We start from the raw sequence: 19,918 nt of genomic DNA, 5'->3' as shown, positions 1-19,918 counted from the left end.
CAGTGTTCATCATGGGTAAGACAAGACAAGGCAAGATTGCGCAACGATGAGTGCTTCCAAGATGGCCATGTCCAACCTAGAGAAAATACTGGAACTGGTTCCTCTTTCACCTACCAGTTTTGTCACGAAGTATCTGCCTGCCGCGCCCGTAGGGTCTAAGGGCACTTTTGGTGGAACGCTGGTATCACAATCGCTGCTGGCGTCGCTGCACACCGTGCCATTGAACTTCTTCCCCACATCGCTACATTCGTACTTCATCAAGGGTGGTGATCCGCGAACAAAGATCACGTACCATGTGCAGAACTTGAGAAACGGTAGAAATTTCATCCATAAGCAAGTTAGTGCTTATCAACACGACAAGTTGATCTTTACCTCGATGATCTTGTTTGCCGTGCAACGGTCCAAGGAGCACGACTCCTTACAGCATTGGGAGACCATTCCGGACCTGCAGGGCAAGCAGCCGGACCCCCGTCGTTATGAAGAGGCCACTTCGCTCTTCCAAAAAGAAGTCTTGGACCCACAGAAATTGACCAGGTATGCCTCCTTGTCCGACAGGTTCCAAGACGCAGCCTCCATGAGCAAGTATGTGGACGCGTTTCAGTACGGTGTTATGGAGTACCAATTCCCCAAGGACATGTTCTACTCGGCAAGACACACGGATGAACTGGATTATTTCGTCAAAGTGAGACCCCCCATCACTACCGTGGAACATGCAGGCGATGAGTCCTCTTTGCACAAACACCATCCATACAGAATCCCGAAGAGTATTACTCCTGAGAACGATGCTCGCTACAATTACGTGGCCTTCGCGTACCTTTCGGATTCGTACCTCCTGCTCACAATTCCGTACTTCCACAACCTGCCTTTGTACTGCCACAGTTTCAGTGTCTCGCTCGACCACACAATATACTTTCATCAGTTACCGCATGTGAACAATTGGATCTATCTTAAGATTTCGAATCCTAGGTCACACTGGGACAAGCACCTCGTGCAGGGCAAGTATTTTGACACGCAGTCGGGACGCATCATGGCAAGTGTCTCTCAAGAGGGCTATGTTGTCTACGGATCAGAACGAGACATCCGAGCCAAGTTCTGAAGACCGGCCTTGCACGTATAACACATATACATATATACATATATATATACTCTTATTATAATATTCAATATCCTTATATCACCTTCTACGAGCAGGTATCATCCATTTTCCCCTTTGATCTGATTAAGAAAAGGACCTAATTGATCGTCGTGGTCCTTATTCGCACGCACAACCTACCACGGCACCACAGCAACGCAATAATGCCATCTGACGTAGCTTCGAGCACCGGGTTGCCCACCCCGTGGACCGTCAGGTACAGTAAGTCCAAGAAAAGAGAGTATTTTTTCAATCCAGAGACGAAGCACTCTCAATGGGAGGAGCCTGAGGGCACCGACAAGGACCAGCTATCCGAGTACTTAAGAGATCATCCAGTACGTGTTAGATGTTTGCACATCCTCATCAAGCACAAGGATTCAAGAAGACCCGCATCGCATAGGTCCGAGAACATTACGATATCCAAACAAGAAGCTACGGACGAATTGAAGACCTTGATCACGAGGTTGGATGACGACTCTAAGACGAACTCTTTCGAGGCCCTGGCTAAAGAGAGATCCGACTGCTCTTCATACAAGAGAGGCGGCGATCTAGGTTGGTTTGGGAGGGGCGAGATGCAGCCCAGCTTTGAAGACGCCGCCTTCCAACTCAATGTCGGGGAGGTAAGCGATATTGTCGAATCGGGAAGCGGTGTTCATGTGATCAAGCGTGTATGTTAGGTTAGCAGTTGCTTCTCTTTCTCTACCTCGCCCTTTCTGCTCTTACTCTATTGTAATGCGTCTTCACCCAACCCATGAGAAGAAAAAAACTCACTATTATCACATAGTTAAATGGCGCTGTTCTTCGCTGCGAGCGGAACCGGGCCTGAAAAAAAAATTTTCTTTTTTTCCTCTCCAGATGACTCAGTAAATATAGTAGTATATTATATAATGTTACAAAAGAAGAGACTGAACTGCTAACATACATTGTACTGCCTGTACTCTTTAGTAACTGATTCTTGCATTTTTTGTAAACAGTCAAGAAAAAAAGTAGAGATGGGCTTGTTAACGAAAGTTGCTACATCTAGACAATTCTCTACAACGAGATGCGTTGCAAAGAAGCTCAACAAGTACTCCTATATCATCACTGAACCAAAGGGCCAAGGTGCCTCCCAAGCCATGCTTTATGCCACTGGTTTCAAGAAGGATGATTTCAAGAAGCCTCAAGTCGGTGTTGGCTCCTGTTGGTGGTCCGGTAACCCATGTAATATGCATCTATTGGACTTGAACAACAGATGTTCTCAATCCATTGAAAAGGCCGGTTTGAAGGCTATGCAGTTCAATACCATCGGTGTTTCCGATGGTATCTCTATGGGTACCAAGGGTATGAGATACTCATTGCAAAGTAGAGAAATTATTGCAGACTCTTTTGAAACCATCATGATGGCACAACACTACGATGCCAATATTGCAATCCCATCATGTGACAAAAACATGCCTGGTGTCATGATGGCCATGGGTAGACACAACAGACCTTCCATCATGGTTTATGGTGGTACTATCTTGCCTGGTCACCCAACTTGTGGTTCTTCGAAGATCTCTAAAAACATCGATATTGTCTCTGCTTTCCAATCCTACGGTGAATATATCTCCAAGCAATTCACTGAAGAAGAAAGAGAAGATGTCGTAGAACACGCATGCCCAGGTCCTGGTTCATGTGGTGGTATGTACACTGCCAATACAATGGCCTCTGCCGCTGAAGTGCTAGGTTTGACCATTCCAAACTCTTCTTCCTTCCCAGCGGTTTCTAAACAGAAGTTAGCTGAGTGTGATAACATTGGTGAGTACATCAAACAGACAATGGAATTGGGTATCTTGCCCCGTGATATCCTCACCAAGGAAGCTTTTGAAAACGCCATTACTTATGTCGTTGCAACTGGTGGGTCCACTAATGCTGTTCTGCATTTGGTGGCTGTTGCTCATTCCGCAGGTGTCAAGTTGTCACCAGATGATTTCCAAAGAATCAGCGATACTACACCATTGATCGGTGACTTCAAACCTTCTGGTAAATACGTCATGGCTGATTTGATCAACGTTGGTGGTACGCAGTCTGTGATTAAATACCTATACGAAAACAACATGTTGCATGGTAACACAATGACTGTCACCGGTGACACTTTGGCAGAACGTGCTAAGAAGGCCCCAAGTCTACCTGAAGGACAAGAGATTATTAAGCCGCTCTCTCACCCAATCAAGGCCAGCGGTCACTTACAAATCTTGTATGGTTCATTAGCACCAGGTGGAGCTGTCGGTAAAATTACCGGTAAGGAAGGTACTTACTTCAAAGGTACAGCACGTGTATTCGAAGAGGAAGGTGCCTTTATTGAAGCCTTGGAAAGAGGCGAAATCAAGAAGGGTGAAAAAACCGTTGTTGTTATCAGATATGAAGGTCCAAGAGGTGCCCCAGGTATGCCTGAGATGCTAAAGCCTTCCTCTGCTCTGATGGGTTACGGTTTGGGTAAAGATGTTGCATTGTTGACTGATGGTAGATTCTCTGGTGGTTCTCACGGGTTCTTGATCGGTCACATTGTCCCAGAAGCTGCTGAAGGTGGTCCTATCGGGTTGGTCAGAGACGGTGACGAAATCATTATCGATGCTGATAACAACAAGATTGATCTATTAGTCTCTGACAAGGAAATGGCTCAACGTAAACAAAGCTGGGTTGCACCTCCACCTCGTTACACAAGAGGTACTCTATCCAAATATGCTAAGTTGGTTTCCAACGCTTCCAACGGTTGTGTTTTAGATGCTTGATGCATTATAGGCGCCAATCGATGAATATATATATAGAGATTCTTCTTTCCCATCATCTTTTTTTGTCCACAATCTTTTTATATATATATAAATATTTATTATAGTCCATTGAATGGATAAACATTTATTTAAAAAAAAACAACGATTAGTATTTTTTTATTTGAAAAGTTAGGTATATTACCATCCATCAAATCAACTTTGCTTTGCTGCCGCTAAAGCCTTCTTTTTTAGTTTTTTACCGGCGTACTTACTAACAAATGGTAACAATGCCGTATTTAAAGCAATGAGTGCGACTAAAATGCCATAGTTCCGACCCATCTTATGCTTTGACACGTCAAAGAAAATAACCCTGTAAATATCAATGGCGTTATGGACGGGCATCATGTAACCATATCTGTAAACGTTATTATTTAGCGCTAATGGGAAGAAAGATGGAGCAATATTGAGGATGACGAATGATAGGATCCAGAACCCGAGGTACTGGGGGCCTACGGTAATAACAAGCATCACTGCATTTTCGTTAGCTCCACCGGCAGCAAGCATGAAGAGCCACGTGGACATCCAATATACGATGAAGCCTCCTCTACCGAAGGATTTGTTGAAATCAACTTGAAAGATGGCGGTTGTTGTACAGAAGAACAAAGACGCGAAGAAAAAGGTGAACCATGACATGGCAATACGGTAAAGTAACCCGTTGGCTGGTCTTAGCACTTTTGCCATTTCCACGTGCAATGGGCCATATAACAGAAATTGGAAAAAGGTTAACAGTAAGCAGTAAACAACACCGATTTGTGTGGGCGCCAGCAGGATACGGTCTGTGAATGGTCTGTGGTCATAGTATTCGTAGTTATAGTTACCTGCTGCGGTGATATGCCTTGCATTTCCAGTTAATGTGTAACGATATATCTGCGTAATGTTGGTCATTAATGCAGGTAGGTAATTCAATGTGTAAAACGTTTCATAGTATTCTTCAATGCCCTGTGCAAACGGTAGAATCGTGGATTTCAGGTTTGCTGGGTCCCTACCAGTTTCATATACCACTTGATTGAACAGCGTGGAATTGAATAATGGAGCGGTATCACTAATCAGTGATTCGAACAGAGTCTCTGTAGCGTTTGGTTTGATATTAATGGCAAACCAGTATTTTTCGTCATAGATCAAATCTATGACCTTGTCATTAATTTGCTGGGGCGTATTTACGTGGAATTTGGTCTGGAAGCTAGAAGCATTATAAATATCCCAATCACACGGTATTTTGTTAATGAAAGTGGGCAAAGCAGACGATATGGAGGGCACCACTATGGAACTATTATTATCCAGAATTACCAAAGGAGGTTCCTGGATGACAACGAGAAGCTTAACTTTGTGCAGGTATTTGCTGGTGTCGTAAAGAGCCCCCCAGAACAAAACGAACATCGTAAAGCAAATTATGGCCAGCAAACAATTTGTAAAGATGAACTTTAAAAAGACTTTTTTCCTTTGACCCTGTAAATTGGGAGAAAAGAATGAACCACTGGAAGGAGGAAACACCCTATTATCTTTGGGATTTGGCTCGAGTTCCTTCGAGGAATCGGTCGTTTGCCCATCAATGTCTGGCACACTTTGTGAGAAAGCATCACCGACCACGCTGGAAAGGTCATGTATATCATTGCGTCTGCAATACTCCTCGTCCGTTTCCATATTGTTATACGCTGTTGGTTCTATCTCGCTTGAAGATGAAGACATCCCTATCCTCTTTATACTTGATTGAGTTGCATTTTTTGGCTGCAAGTGACCTGGATAGGGAATGCGTTATATTTATCCCTACTGCAGGGTTCAAGGGACGGAGCGGCGCAGGTCTCTGTGGGCCGGCTGCATGATATATAGAGGCGACAATTTTAAGTACCATATAAGGTTTGACTATCTAACCTACACGTCTGGTTACCGACTAAAAAGCCCTTTCCTCCCAAAACGGTGCTATTACATATTTATTCATTGCTTACTTGGCAGCCCCTTCTGCAGCAGGCTTTTTCTTCTTCTTAGCATCAATGGTTTCCACTTTGACGTCCTTCAGGCCCTTCTCTTCCAGCAAGGAATGTATGTAGGCTTCCACTTCATCCATCACATCACCTTGAATGACGACTTCTTCTTTCTTTTCTGCATTTTTTGAGACTGAGCACCCTGTAGCGAACCTAGATGCGAATGTCTTGGCTAATTTTTTCATGTCTATGTCGAAGACTTCCAGTCCAGAGATAGCCACGATGAACTTTCTCTTTGTCCTAGCTTCTCTTTTGATGATCACTTTCGATGACAGCTTCTTGGCCAATTCCCTTTGTTCCCTATTTTCCTGCTTTTTTTGGATTTTCAGCAAATCCTTTTCCAACTTTTCTTCTCTGGCTTCACCAATACTGGATTCGGCCAGTTTGTTGGCCGCCGCTTCCACTTCTTCTTGTGCATTATCGTCAGCACCATACAGTTTTGCGTAAAGGTCTGCATGGTTGTCAGATAGCCAAACTTTACAACGCTTTAATTTTCCTGAAAACTCGCAGTATTCTGGTGGGTACGAGCAAATTCCACAATAGATGACCCCTCTTAACATTTTTGCAATACGATTTTTGTTAGCTTAGCTCTTGCGCTCTTTTCTTGTGTCCTTCAAGCAGTTAAGAGATTGATAAATTTCTCAATACACATCGAAAATCATTTCTTCCTATTTTTTTCAGCTTTTTTTCTTCCCTTTTGGTGGTGCGCTTTTTTGCATTTTTTTCATATTTACACGTTATATAGGTAGATTTATAGAATCAAATACGTAGTAGTATGTGCTAACGTCAGTCAGTTGTTCTTTTTGCTGGCACCTGTGGGTTGCACTTGTATCTTGAGATCGGTGATGAATTGCCCCAATAGCCAAACATTGGTCAGGAAAAATAATACGCTCGCTACAAAGAGTCCAGGATAAAATACGCTCTTGCCTTCAAACTCCAAATAGTAACCTTGGCTTAGCCAAATACCTTGTGTTCCTGCCCAAAGTGTGGCCATTAAAAGACCCTTCCTCCAATTAATGTACGATCTTGACAGGTAAAATGGTAAAAATATCAGGTACCAAACAAAATATTGTGATGTGCACACTTTATTGTATGTCACAAACGCGAACGTCTGGACAAATAAAACTCTCAGTAAGTTATCAAATGTTGGATTCCACCACTCAAGACATCCAGTTATTAAAACAAGAAGCAATTGGGGTACAAATGCGTACTTTGACAGGTTGGATCCTCCATTGCCCTTATTTGCAGAATCCAAATACAATAGCATGTTCCACATTGAAAAATTGTGTCTGTGATCTGTTCTGTACAAGTGGTATAAATATCCCTGATCCAAAAATTCGTATCCATAAATCTTGTACATTGCCCAACCACATCCCAGCAAGCTCACTAGGGTACTCGAACCGATATTGAGTAACGATGTCAGTTGCGCCTGTGTACCCTGGCTGCTCTTCTTGTGGTATATAAAAATCGCTATTGGGATACAATATATGATTGGATATATTTTAAAATGGATAGAAAGGCCATATAAGAGACCCGCTATTGTGTACCTACCCTTTTGCACATAATATAGCGTGAACATGATCAAACAGCAAAGTACGCTCTCAGCATTTCCCCTTGTACTGATGGTGATAACCATAGGATTCAACAGCCAAATGCTTTCTAGTATGAAAGCTTTTTTTTTGGAGATGGCCTGGTTCAAAAGCTTCATTATAATGAGCCCAGTAACCAAATCGAAAATAACAAATATGATCTTCCCCAAATGTAACCATCCAAAATAATGATTGGGAACTAGTAGCCAACTTAGTAGCGGTGTGTAACGATATGTATCCCTTGCATAAGGTGATTGGCCTTCATATACATACTTGGCAGCATCATGGAACACAAAATAGTCGATATCAGTATACCTCACTTTGAAATTAGCATCTTGGTAAATGCCAAAAAGAAAAAATCCGACTCTTACCAAAAATGACACGACAATCAAGCCCCAGTCTTCACCAGTCATCTTTTAACTTTATCGCCTTTTTTCTTGGTTGCCAATCGTTGACTCTTTTATGTATATGTAGTGTTTTTTTTTCTGCCGTTTTACCAACTATTAAAGTTTCTTTCATTATTATCGGAGCCTATAAAGGAGCCTCACCTGTTTCGATTAACTTTTTTGAAAAATTAAAAGCGAACATAACGAGTCAAGCATGGTGGCAGGTGGTGAACTTAGTTATGAAGAGTTGCTGGATCACATTCTGAATAATAAGCCTATACCTAATATTGTCGAAGTGCCAAATGTTACGCTAGATGAGGGTTTAGCTAGTACTCCTTCATTGAAGCCAAGGTCCAGGCCTTGGGAAGGGCAGCTGCAGGATCAATCTAATCAAGGATCACAAGACAAAGCAGACATATCCCTGGATATTGACCAAGAAAACCTGGAGGGCATGACCTCATTAACAAAGCTGTCTGAATGTTACGATATACAGTCTAAGTTACAGATTAATGACGGGGGCAACGATGATGGTGACTATAACAATGATCACGATAAAAGTGATGGTAATGGTAACGATAATGACACGGCAACCGTAAAACCGAAAACTAGGTAAATTACTTGCGACTCAGGTACGTAATAGCATGTATATATAGTATTATTACCTTCCCTTTTCTACTTAAGTTTTATATCGCTTATTCATATAGCTGCTCTTCTTGGTGCTAAAAGAATGTAGAAGTCATTTTGACCGCTCCGATCTAAATTATGTTTCGAACAATGTTATGTGCGATATCTGTCGTTCTATCATTTCCCTTTTATTAATTTCTCAGGCAGACATTTTATTGTGATTAGATAAGCGGCGTTAGTTTTAATTTCACGCTAATTAAGTCAAAGTAGAATATAAAATAGTTTTACAAGAAAAAGGACAAACAAGTTAACCCGTAGTAGCATATACAAGCGTATGAGTGAAACAGAACCTAGTGAAAGCACCGTTTCGACTTTACAATCCAAACTTTTGCTCAATGACGGAATATCAGAGAACAACAAGAAAAATGTTATACTGCTGAATCAAATAGTGCCGTTCATTCTGAATACTTCACATTATATGACGGATCTGATGTATGTCCTGTATTACCTGGCTCAGAAGCAGGAAGACAATTTATTAAATGTTTCTGGTACACGTACGTCGCACAAGAAAGAACTTCTTGAATTAAAGAATGATATTTGCGAACTAATTTACGACTTAAGGACAGGGTTCCGCCTATTATTGGATAGTTGTGAGTTAGATCATTTTGAAACACCTGGAAAGTGTCGACATTTGATTGAGAAGGTTTTGGTCAACTCTATTTACGGAGTAAACAGGTACATTTTTCAGGAATTAAACAGACTAAATGTTGATTTTAAAGATGAATTTACTTTACAAATGCAGAATTGTTTATCTGGATTTGTGAATCTCTACAAGTTTTTGAACAAGATTCCTATGAATAAACAACAGTCACAGATGAACGATTTACAGATGAAAATATTAGTTAATGTTTTGCAGAACGAATTGCTACCCATTTGGAAGTTTCAGCTAGATCTTTTGAATTGTAAATTATTTAATGAGCTTTCTAAGGATAAAGACCTGATTACTATATATAGAGAAGCTACGAATGATAGCGCTATTGACGTTAGCAAGGGTGAACCGTTCATTAGATATGTTAATTGGCTAAAGGACCAAATTATCGGTGAAATGACAGTTTAATGCAAACATTATAATATGGTACAAGAGTACAAGGGAAGTTTTATACACACGCTCCTATATACGTATAGGCTCCACCAGTTTGGTTCGATTCTTTACATTTTTTTCTTTTGCGTAAGATGGAGCCCATATGTACTCTTTCACATTTTAAGTATACCTCGCGTAGTGATAACAGAAACCACTTAAAAAAAAAAAAGGCAGGTAAACGAACGTACTCCAAAGATTGGTCAAACAGGATTCAAACAAGATCAACGTTACGTCATAATCAACTTCAATGTCTGAGATATTACAAGATGTGCAAAGAAAACTGATCTTTCCAATAGATTTTCCCAGCCAACGGAAAACAGAAAAATTTCAACAGTTGTCGCTCACGATCGGAGCTGTGATAGCGTGTATATTAGGATTTACACAACAGTCTTTGAAAGTTTTGTTGATTGCGTATGGCATAAGTTGTGTGGTTACTTTGATATGTGTTTTGCCAGCTTACCCATGGTATAATAAACAAAAATTGAGATGGGCACAGCCAAAAATTGAAATTAATGTCGACCAGTATGACTAATCGCGATTGCGTCCAAAAATTATCTTTTTTTAGGTGTCTTCTAGTAGTTCCAATAGTAAGCTCCCAACAATGGAAGGGAGTTTTATTGAAGATATTCCATCGCTATCTCTAGGTTTTGTGATTGATAACTGAAAAGGAGTGTGTAATTTTTTTTGGATTTTTTTTCTTTTGATATATTATATATATTAATAAATGTACATACAAATTTTATCTGCAATCTATCTATTTTGCGCGATCGATCGTGGGTTTTGCCCTCTCTTTAAAATGGGAGCATCTCATGATGATTAAAACACAAAAAAGCCATTGTCTTCCAAAAACAAGACAACTTTTTGCACAATATGTGAAATAGGTTCATTTGCTGACTCTAGTTGGATGTCAGCTGAACTTGAGGTATCTAATAAGTAAACGTTTTGCTTGCCAACAACAGAGTCCTTTTCATCTTCCCACTGACTTGGAATAATCAGCCCGCTACCAGAACCAATGAAGTCTTGAATCAAAGATAGTAATTCTGTCTTATTGTTGTGTTCGAAAATCTTATAATATCTGCCACCACCGAATTGCAAGAACGTTGATAACAAGGCAATGGATAGTTGCTCACGGGAAACGGTTAATGAATCACCTAAAACAATAGAAAACCCTTGTTTGGGCCTTGGTGGGTTCGATTCTCTCAAGATTTTAACCACTTCAGGGTATGAAAACCATTCAGGGATTTCACCACCGACTCTTAAACGACGTCTCAATTCTGTACCTGAAATGTTCAGAGTTCTTGTTTTTGTGGTATCAATTTGGTCAATTGGGGCATAACGGTCTTCGTCTGGTAAATAAGTGACCATTCTGAATGGAACAACTTCAATGTCCAATTCATGCTTGTAGGATTCGACCAATTCCTGAGCATCGTATGGACCGTAGAAATCAACACCCTTGGAGTTCTTACCTGGGCCCGCATGGTCTCTACCAACGATGAAGTGGGAGGCACCATAATTCTTTCTAATAATTGCGTGCCATACGGCTTCTCTATCACCACTCATTCTCATCGCTAATGGCAACAGGGACAAGAAAGCTATACCATTAGGATAACGCTTAATGATTTCCTGGTAGACACGAACACGAGTGTGATGGTCTATATCACCTGGTTTAGTTAATCCGACAACTGGATGAATCAGCACTTTAGCATTGGCTTCTCTGGCGGCTCTCACGGTTAGCTCCCTGTGAGCTCTGTGCATTGGATTACGAGTTTGGAAAGCGACGACACGGTCCCATTGTCTTGATTGGAATTCGAGTCTTAGTTGGGCAGGAGTCTTACGCAAACCTGGATAGTCATAATGTTGAGGTAATTGAATGGCCTCTAAAGAACCACCGACGTAATAGTCACCAGCAACGTTAAATAAGTAGCTAATAGCTGGATGTTCTGGGTCACCTCTAAAAACTTTTTCGGCTTCGATAGTTTTGTTGGGCTTGTAAACGTCCTGGACAGAAAGTATAGCAATAGGAATTTCATCATCTTGGAACAGGGCAATTCTTGTGTCTGGTTTAATTTGGTTGGCGAATGCTTCATCAACATCTAATGTAATAGGGATAGTCCACAATGTGCCGTCGGCTAACCTCGAATCCGTAACAACAGAGGAGTAATCGTTTTCGTTCAAAAACCCAGTTAGAGGAGAAAATCCACCGTTCAAAATCAATTCAATATCACAAAGTTGTCTTGGAGTCAAATTCCATACTAAAATGTCTGAGGATTGGGCTTCAGACAACAATTCGTTCTTTTTTGACGCATCTCTAGCAATCAAGTCTTGTAGAATACCACCGTGAGGAGCAGGCATGTTGATTATACTTTATTCTTGTTGTTATTATACTTTCTTCGTTACTTCTTAACTGCTAAGAAACGATATAACAACTGTTACGACAAAGAGAACCCCAATCTGGAGAACTACAAGTTAAGGACGGATCATAGTTTATATATATATATAAATTCGTATTCATATTTCTCGAGAAATAAGGTCATACTGCCATTAAGCCTCTATTTCTCATTGGTAACTAACTCCATAAGTAACTAAATTTGTAAAACTGTGGCTTTGTCTATACGCTGATTTCCTTTATAGGTTGGTAATGCTTGTAGTGTTGAGTGCAGTGAGCACAATGGGAACCGCATTCTAGCGAAAAGTGAGTTACAAAATTACACGTGACTTTTCTGGTCACGTGATCCGCAGTTTTTTTGAAGAGCCCTTCGGATATATATTGGGGTAACGGTTCAAGTGTCACATCCGCACCAATACCTGTACATTTGTATGTAGTGTAACGGTAGTTCGTTAGCATCGCACCAAGTGGTGACCTGTCTGCGAAGTTCCTGCAACTCGAACCACTACGTATATATGGGTGAAGTTAGAGTTTAGACACAATAGTAAATTAAGTGTAATTGATATCCACTTTTCTTTTAAGCCCTCTCTCTTTCATGATTTATATAAAGGGAAGAGGCTGATACTTGATATATTATTCTACCTTAGACTACCCTCTTGATGATCATTCTGAGCTTCCTTTCGAGTTCCAAGATCGAGTCATAGTTTAAAAATCTTACGCGGATTAGTTACACACACTATTTTCATCACTTTATTATTTTACTACTGTAAGATGATAGGGCTTAAGATAAAGCTGATATCGAAGAACCAATATTAGCTGATATATTTTTACACTCACAGATAGTTTGCTGATTTTTTCCAATAAAAGATGATGTGACATTACCCTTTGGTAAAAGTACTATCTGAAAGAAAAGAGAAAGATAATTTCTCAACACATTTTACGTATTTTTTGGTTGTCCTTTCGATATTTACGACCTTCCCTGCGCGGCTAAAGCTCACGAAAAAAGTAAAACAATCGAAGCTAATATACGTCAATAAACTTTTCCAGGGTAATGTTGTTTTGGGCTTCCACTAATTCGGGAAATATGTCATACTCTACGATGTGAAGAGCATCCAGAAATAATGAAAAGAAACAACGGAGGGGAGTCGGTCTGTTGCTTCTTTTCTTTACCACGTGATCTGCGGCATTTACAGGAAGTCGCGCGTTTTGCACAGTTGTTGCTGCGCAGCTACAGCTTACAAAGCCTAGTGGAACTCGACTGATGTGTTAGGGACCAAAACTGGTGGTGACAACTGAAGTGAACTATTCAGCCCGATCATGTCATGGCTGTCTCAAAGACCTTGCGGGCCGTACCTACTAACACGTACGTATGCTAATATGTGTTTTGATAGTACCCAGTGACCGTGGACCTATTAATTTTTTTATGAGCTTGGAAAGGATATATAAAGGTTACGCTTGTCCAAGTAAGTTCTTTCTTGTGTTTGTCTATTCAGTTTTATATTATTTGTTAATATATTAAAAAAACCAAGAACTTAGTTTCAAATTAAATTCATCACACACACAAACAAAACAAAATGGTTAGAGTTGCTATTAACGGTTTCGGTAGAATCGGTAGATTGGTTATGAGAATTGCTTTGCAAAGAAAGAACGTCGAAGTTGTTGCTTTGAACGACCCATTCATCACCAACGACTACGCTGCTTACATGTTCAAGTACGACTCCACTCACGGTAGATACGCTGGTGAAGTTTCCCACGATGACAAGCACATCATTGTCGATGGTAAGAAGATTGCTACTTACCAAGAAAGAGACCCAGCTAACTTGCCATGGGGTTCTCTAAACATTGACATCGCCATTGACTCCACTGGTGTTTTCAAGGAATTGGACACTGCTCAAAAGCACATTGACGCTGGTGCCAAGAAGGTTGTCATCACTGCTCCATCTTCCACCGCCCCAATGTTCGTCATGGGTGTTAACGAAGAAAAATACACTTCTGACTTGAAGATTGTTTCCAACGCTTCTTGTACCACCAACTGTTTGGCTCCATTGGCCAAGGTTATCAACGATGCTTTCGGTATTGAAGAAGGTTTGATGACCACTGTCCACTCCATGACCGCCACCCAAAAGACTGTTGACGGTCCATCCCACAAGGACTGGAGAGGTGGTAGAACCGCTTCCGGTAACATCATCCCATCCTCCACTGGTGCTGCTAAGGCTGTCGGTAAGGTCTTGCCAGAATTGCAAGGTAAGTTGACCGGTATGGCTTTCAGAGTCCCAACCGTCGATGTCTCTGTTGTCGACTTGACTGTTAAGTTGAACAAGGAAACCACCTACGATGAAATCAAGAAGGTTGTTAAGGCTGCCGCTGAAGGTAAGTTAAAGGGTGTTTTGGGTTACACCGAAGACGCTGTTGTCTCCTCTGACTTCTTGGGTGACTCTAACTCTTCCATCTTCGACGCTGCCGCTGGTATCCAATTGTCTCCAAAGTTCGTCAAGTTGGTTTCCTGGTACGACAACGAATACGGTTACTCTACCAGAGTTGTCGACTTGGTTGAACACGTTGCCAAGGCTTAAATTTAACTTTTTAGGTTACTTTAATGATTTAGTTTTTATTATCAATAAATTCATGCTCATGACATCTCATATACACGTTTATAAAACTTAAATAGATTGAAAATGTATTAAAGATTCCTCAGGGATTCGATTTTTTTTAAAGTTTTATTTTTCCCTAAAATACTGAAGTACCTAGAACCATATACAGTCAGAGAGAGCATGATTACCATTCTATAGTAACATAACCTGAAGTGTAACTGACACTACTATCATCAATACTTGTCACGTGAGAACTCTGTGAATAATTGGGCCACTGAAATTTGATGCCTGAAGCGCTGACACCACGGATTTTTGATAAAGCACTTAGTATCACACTAATTGGCTTTTCGCCGCATATGGTGTTTCCGGTAATTTCCAAATATTGTTTCCAAGCGTCGTATCTTTCAGCATTTGGGGTATTACTTAGCGTTTTCATCGCGTATCTATCCATTATTTCAATGGATTGCCAAATAGGAACCTGATGATGTGAAAGTTTACTCCTAGCAGTTAACATTTCCACTTCTGTTTCCTCTTGAATAGCTTCATGTAATTCTTCCTTGCTCCCGACGTACCCAGTATATTGGAATCTACGGCCCCAATGACAAAAATCACTGCTTACAATGAATAAGTTGTTCGGATCCTTGATGTATTCCGACAAGACATCACCAATGCAACGATCAACATTAACACTATTATGAGAAACCATCATAGGAATTACCTTCACCGTATCTAAGGAAACTTCCCTCCATTTCAAAGTTTCCACCAACATAGGGAGCTGCATCTCTAAGGAATGTTCAGCCATATCAGTATCATGATCCATTAACCTAAACAGCTTCTTTCCGTTTTCTGGATACTCCTTGTTTACTAATGTTTTACACAAGTCTGTATCCACTTTCAAATTACCCAAGGGTGTCTCTAGCTCACTGAATGCACTAATCAGTATTTGATTTTTGAAATAAATGTGATGCGACGGCCCCAGTATAAATATTCTTTTAACATTACGGTTCAAGTCCAATGATGCGTACGAGTAGGCCATCGTGGGTCCACAATACCTATAACCGGCATGAGGACATATAATAATTCTGGCGTTGTGGATTGGGCCTTTAACCGTACTCTTGATCAAGTATGTATGCAGTTGTTGAGATAATTCTTGTGTTCTATTAGAGTACCATGAGCCTGAATGTGTCGCTGGACGTATTGCCATTTTTGAAAGCCCTTATTCTTTGCACTGGAGTTCACCTAAGCCACTGACCAGGACTGCTTCGCTTAAGTATCAGTCAAACTCTCCTTTGAGAATATTTCAGTGCGTATCCGCGTATTATCTGTTTGTTGAAAATCATATGGGAGGACGGCCCCTTTGTCTTGTCTTAGTGTTCCCCAATGATCCAAATGCAATTTCCGAAGGAAAGGGGTAGCCTCATATTATTACTGCATCACTACCTCTTGAGGTAAAAAATATCTCATGTGAAAAAAGATGAATTATAGGGAACTGGCAGCGCACACTCTACTGACAACTACGTGGTAATAGAGATTATATTTAGATTATGATTATATGTGATTGTAATATTTATAATAGCCAAATGTACAAGGTGTATATTGCAAAGAATATGAGATGGCAGGATATACGTATTTGTTCTATACAAAATTCTCTAAAACAAAATGACATTTGAAGACACCTAGAAAAATTAAGCACGGCAATGATTACTCGTCGTCTGACTCATCCTCATCGTCTTCAGAGTCAGATCTATTATCTAATTCTTTGCTTTCCAATAAAGCTTGTAATTCTGCGTCTTCAGTAGCAGTGACAGCCTTTGGTGGCATAGTAATGTTACAAACACCGCCATATTTGGTAATAACTTCAGTAATTTTTTCAATGGCGCTTTCCAATTGTTCAATACCCTTTTGCTTATCTAAGGCTTGAGTGGTTAGAACATACAATGGGGCGGCGACTAATTTAACTTTAACTTGCATTTGTTCTGTGGACATATCTTCAGCTGATTTCAAGGCGTCTTTGATGGCATCAATACCTTCGTAACTGAAACAAGACACTTCGACATCGGCTCTAATCTTGACAGCTTGTGGTGTTAATCTCTTGGAGATATAGTTCTTTAATTCATCTAAAACATCTTTTGATGGCGGTTCAATACCTTCCCAGACAGTTTCGTCAATAATGGATAGTTTGAAAGCTTCGTAAGCGTGACCAAATTTTCGACTTAATGGCCAAGCAATGGTCTTATATAGTTCTTCCAAAGGAATTTGGAATTTTTCAGCGCAGTATCTTAAAATGGAATGAACAGTCTTGGATTTTTGGTATTTTTCTTCGCATTTAATGATGTCCTCGGAAGAAACACGACGTTTGGACAAATCAATATAACCCTTTTCTTTGTCAACACGAAGGACGACGGCGACATCATTTTTACCAACACGGATCAATTTTTGGATTGATCTAATACGTCTACGGGACAATTCACTCAGTAGGATCATACCTTCGATGTTATCATATTCCAACAATTTAACATAAGCACCCATTTCAGCGATCTGCTGGACGTTAACCATGACAATGTCGTCAATTTCTGGGTATTTGTTTTCATAAAATCTGCAATGGGAAGTAGACATTGTTTAGTGTGTTATAAAAGGTGCGTGAGGCAGCAGAAAAAGACACAAAAATACGAAGACAAAATTTGATCAGTAAACAGATTGCACTTTACTTCTTTAATGATACAGGCAATAGGCAATGGTAAAAAATCCGTAAATTAGATTTTATAGTACTATTCCATTAGACATGTGCTTCCTCTTCTTCTCTTTTTCGCCTCTTCGAAGAGAAAAATTTTTCTTTAACGGCGGGTAAGAAATACGATTTGACGCTCCTTTGTTTTCTGCCAACCGTTAGAAGAAACCCATTTTGAGCTGGAACGATGAATGTCAATAATATATATATAAATATACATATATAATTGCATGTCTATGTGGAAGGTACTCCTTCTTTTATTCATATGTCAATCTTGACCGTCTCTACTTTTAAGGTTTCCAAATCCAGCAATACTATCATCCCAGTTGAACTGAATTCAGGGACAGATATTATCTTTATGTTTCTACCACCTATTTCCATTAATCTTGTCCCGAAATATGGCTGGTTGGCTACAACGTAAACGTGGGGCCACTTATCCAATACAAACGGATCTTTATCGGTATACGGATAACACCATAAGGTATCAGGTGCGGTGGGCGCGACGTTTTGCCATTTCATGGTACATTCCATAAGATCCATTCGATGCTCTATATCGTCTTTAAAATCATCACTCTCTTCTTGTGCAACTTCTTCTCCACTTTTCGCATTATCATTTGATGGTATTACGTATTTACAAATATCGTTGATGTTCTTGCCTGAAATAGCTAGAACGTCCACACCATTATAGCTGAATTCATAAGGGTTGGTCACTAGATTCAAAATTTCTTTATTGGAATCATTGAAGTAAGATTCTAGGGACTTGTCAAACAATGATTTGTGGAAGGGCTGCTGCGGTAGAGACTTATCACTGGGATCGTTGGTGCCGGGCATAATATCAACGGATATAGATGGCAAGATATTGTGTAGAAATTTACTGAATTCAGTTAGAGAAGTCATCAGTTCGTCCTTGCCCACACTTTTAATGTCAAAGTCAACAGAATTACCACATATCAGTAATCTACCAATTTTAGAAATATCGTCAATTTCGTCACTGATTCTCCCCATCAAAAATCCTCTCAAAATCTCCAATCTCAATAACCTATCGGGCGATGTATTGTTGAGATTCAATCCAGAGACAAGCGCAATTTTGCCTCTAGGTTGAGAGGCAGCACTTGGTGTAGGAAAAGGATTTTGTAATAAGGGAGTGGGATAGCATATATCCAAAACTTGAAATGTCCCGGCTTCAGCTTCCATACCTAGTATGCCCACAACAACGCCCGTGATGAAGGGTGTAGACCGAATAAAATCACCCACCAGAAGCACTCTTCCACTTTCATCTTCCAACATGATTTCATCAGAACCACCCTCTTTATCGGTATAACTTTTAGCTAAATCTGGTGCACCATAAGCATCATTGATCACTTCGTCCAGTACGTTTGGTTTGTATTTCATTTCACAATATATCGATCCTACGCACCAACACGGTTGGTTTCCTTGAATATCTAACACTTTATCCTTTTTTAGGACTAATTGGCCATTCAAGGTAAAACCTGCATCCCATCTCTTATCACATTCCTTTAAGACGCGTTCTCTGAAAGTTTTTAGGCGGTACTGATAAATGTGGTAGTACTGGGAACCGTAGTCACGTTTTTTATAACATAGTTGGAATGGGTTCGATTTGTTGTAAAGATTGTCATCGACAATTCTTATCCTTTTTTGCGGTTGAGATAGGTTTTCATCTTGGAAACTCCTATCCTCATTAAACTTTGTTAACAGCGCATCCATTGCCCTTCACTTTCACTCTTTTTGCAGAAAAGATTCAGCTATAGCTCGCTCGTTGTAATGTAATTCAAAAATAGCCATATTTTAGCTTTTGAAATAAATCAGACGCGTTTGGTTAATCGTATAACACGATGTTGGATCATCGGCAAGTCTTGGCGGCTATCTTGCTTTTCTTCTGGCTATTTCTATTCTTTTGACACCCCTTTTGCCACTTTACTACTGTATCAAAGTGGGTAAGGCACACCCAAAAAAGGATTGAATGGCAGCTTGGTGTCAAAACAGACGGAAGTGGAACGATCAAGATTATTGCACCCTTCTTTTTCACACTCAGCACGCGTGAGCGTATATATATATATATATATAAATGGGAGAATGTGTAATCGTATTAGGCGTCTTTTTGAAGTTTACCAACCACACAGTTACCTTTAGAAACCACCAGGTATAGTCGAAAAGAGAACATGCATAATACTGGGAAGAGATACTCGGAAACTGCTAAAAAAGTGGCAGCGGGAAGAGCAAGAAAACGTAGGCAAGCTTACGAAAAGGACCAGTTGGAGAAACAACAACTAGAAGTTCAAGAGGCTCAGAAGTGGGAAGAAGGTGCGAGAACCCCCAACCAGAAGAAGCTAATTATGGAACAAAAAAAGACAGAGAAGTTGAGAGCCAAAAAGGAAAGAGATCAATTGTTAGCCGCCGAGGAGGAGGTTCTAGGTAAAGGTGGCAAGGGAAAAGGGTACTAAAACGATGAAAAAAAGAGAAAACGGGGCACGAACAACTTTCACGGCTTGGCCCGTTCAAAGACCAGGGTCGAAGTTTTATGTCTTTTGGCGTGGTTACAGCGGCTTCCCGAG

General features: G+C 40.4%; 15 protein-coding genes across 15 annotated transcripts; 8 read left to right on the top strand and 7 right to left on the bottom strand.

Annotated features, from left to right (window-relative positions):
- Positions 1-46: 46 nt before the first annotated feature.
- On the top strand, positions 47-1,096 carry TES1 (palmitoyl-CoA hydrolase; the record flags this gene model as incomplete). Its single annotated transcript, XM_033911398.1, has 1 exon — positions 47-1,096. The coding sequence occupies one exon, from the start codon at positions 47-49 to the stop codon at positions 1,094-1,096; it is 1,050 nt and encodes a 349-aa protein (XP_033767289.1).
- Positions 1,097-1,296: 200 nt separating this feature from the next.
- On the top strand, positions 1,297-1,809 carry ESS1 (peptidylprolyl isomerase ESS1; the record flags this gene model as incomplete). Its single annotated transcript, XM_033911397.1, has 1 exon — positions 1,297-1,809. One exon carries the CDS (start codon positions 1,297-1,299, stop codon positions 1,807-1,809), a length of 513 nt encoding a protein of 170 aa, XP_033767288.1.
- A 315-nt stretch (positions 1,810-2,124) lies between these two features.
- Positions 2,125-3,882, top strand: ILV3 (dihydroxy-acid dehydratase ILV3; the record flags this gene model as incomplete). The annotated part of the gene is made up of 1 exon (XM_033911396.1): positions 2,125-3,882. The coding sequence occupies one exon, from the start codon at positions 2,125-2,127 to the stop codon at positions 3,880-3,882; it is 1,758 nt and encodes a 585-aa protein (XP_033767287.1).
- Positions 3,883-4,074: 192 nt separating this feature from the next.
- On the bottom strand, positions 4,075-5,607 carry SPAR_J02060 (uncharacterized protein; the record flags this gene model as incomplete). Its single annotated transcript, XM_033911395.1, has 1 exon — positions 4,075-5,607. The coding sequence occupies one exon, from the start codon at positions 5,605-5,607 to the stop codon at positions 4,075-4,077; it is 1,533 nt and encodes a 510-aa protein (XP_033767286.1).
- Positions 5,608-5,860: 253 nt separating this feature from the next.
- On the bottom strand, positions 5,861-6,460 carry TMA22 (Tma22p; the record flags this gene model as incomplete). Its single annotated transcript, XM_033911394.1, has 1 exon — positions 5,861-6,460. The coding sequence occupies one exon, from the start codon at positions 6,458-6,460 to the stop codon at positions 5,861-5,863; it is 600 nt and encodes a 199-aa protein (XP_033767285.1).
- A 230-nt stretch (positions 6,461-6,690) lies between these two features.
- Positions 6,691-7,902, bottom strand: GPI14 (glycosylphosphatidylinositol-alpha 1,4 mannosyltransferase I; the record flags this gene model as incomplete). Its single annotated transcript, XM_033911393.1, has 1 exon — positions 6,691-7,902. The coding sequence occupies one exon, from the start codon at positions 7,900-7,902 to the stop codon at positions 6,691-6,693; it is 1,212 nt and encodes a 403-aa protein (XP_033767284.1).
- Positions 7,903-8,089: 187 nt separating this feature from the next.
- Positions 8,090-8,488, top strand: SPAR_J02030 (uncharacterized protein; the record flags this gene model as incomplete). The annotated part of the gene is made up of 1 exon (XM_033911392.1): positions 8,090-8,488. The coding sequence occupies one exon, from the start codon at positions 8,090-8,092 to the stop codon at positions 8,486-8,488; it is 399 nt and encodes a 132-aa protein (XP_033767283.1).
- Positions 8,489-8,833: 345 nt separating this feature from the next.
- CAL4 (Cal4p) lies at positions 8,834-9,616 on the top strand (the record flags this gene model as incomplete). The annotated part of the gene is made up of 1 exon (XM_033911391.1): positions 8,834-9,616. One exon carries the CDS (start codon positions 8,834-8,836, stop codon positions 9,614-9,616), a length of 783 nt encoding a protein of 260 aa, XP_033767282.1.
- A 271-nt stretch (positions 9,617-9,887) lies between these two features.
- On the top strand, positions 9,888-10,172 carry SPC1 (signal peptidase complex subunit SPC1; the record flags this gene model as incomplete). Its single annotated transcript, XM_033911390.1, has 1 exon — positions 9,888-10,172. The coding sequence occupies one exon, from the start codon at positions 9,888-9,890 to the stop codon at positions 10,170-10,172; it is 285 nt and encodes a 94-aa protein (XP_033767281.1).
- Positions 10,173-10,456: 284 nt separating this feature from the next.
- MET3 (sulfate adenylyltransferase) lies at positions 10,457-11,992 on the bottom strand (the record flags this gene model as incomplete). Its single annotated transcript, XM_033911389.1, has 1 exon — positions 10,457-11,992. One exon carries the CDS (start codon positions 11,990-11,992, stop codon positions 10,457-10,459), a length of 1,536 nt encoding a protein of 511 aa, XP_033767280.1.
- Positions 11,993-13,600: 1,608 nt separating this feature from the next.
- TDH2 (glyceraldehyde-3-phosphate dehydrogenase (phosphorylating) TDH2) lies at positions 13,601-14,599 on the top strand (the record flags this gene model as incomplete). The annotated part of the gene is made up of 1 exon (XM_033911388.1): positions 13,601-14,599. The coding sequence occupies one exon, from the start codon at positions 13,601-13,603 to the stop codon at positions 14,597-14,599; it is 999 nt and encodes a 332-aa protein (XP_033767279.1).
- Positions 14,600-14,801: 202 nt separating this feature from the next.
- MHO1 (Mho1p) lies at positions 14,802-15,821 on the bottom strand (the record flags this gene model as incomplete). The annotated part of the gene is made up of 1 exon (XM_033911387.1): positions 14,802-15,821. The coding sequence occupies one exon, from the start codon at positions 15,819-15,821 to the stop codon at positions 14,802-14,804; it is 1,020 nt and encodes a 339-aa protein (XP_033767278.1).
- A 497-nt stretch (positions 15,822-16,318) lies between these two features.
- Positions 16,319-17,233, bottom strand: SUI2 (translation initiation factor eIF2 subunit alpha; the record flags this gene model as incomplete). The annotated part of the gene is made up of 1 exon (XM_033911386.1): positions 16,319-17,233. The coding sequence occupies one exon, from the start codon at positions 17,231-17,233 to the stop codon at positions 16,319-16,321; it is 915 nt and encodes a 304-aa protein (XP_033767277.1).
- Positions 17,234-17,606: 373 nt separating this feature from the next.
- On the bottom strand, positions 17,607-19,070 carry POL31 (DNA-directed DNA polymerase delta subunit POL31; the record flags this gene model as incomplete). The annotated part of the gene is made up of 1 exon (XM_033911385.1): positions 17,607-19,070. The coding sequence occupies one exon, from the start codon at positions 19,068-19,070 to the stop codon at positions 17,607-17,609; it is 1,464 nt and encodes a 487-aa protein (XP_033767276.1).
- A 455-nt stretch (positions 19,071-19,525) lies between these two features.
- LSO1 (Lso1p) lies at positions 19,526-19,807 on the top strand (the record flags this gene model as incomplete). The annotated part of the gene is made up of 1 exon (XM_033911384.1): positions 19,526-19,807. The coding sequence occupies one exon, from the start codon at positions 19,526-19,528 to the stop codon at positions 19,805-19,807; it is 282 nt and encodes a 93-aa protein (XP_033767275.1).
- Positions 19,808-19,918: the final 111 nt, after the last annotated feature.

Source organism: Saccharomyces paradoxus, chromosome X (genome assembly GCF_002079055.1).
Source record: "Saccharomyces paradoxus chromosome X, complete sequence".
Taxonomy (NCBI): Eukaryota; Fungi; Ascomycota; class Saccharomycetes; order Saccharomycetales; family Saccharomycetaceae; genus Saccharomyces; species Saccharomyces paradoxus.
The sequence above is the reverse complement of the archived record's forward strand: the minus strand, read 5'-3'. Positions and strand labels throughout refer to the sequence as shown.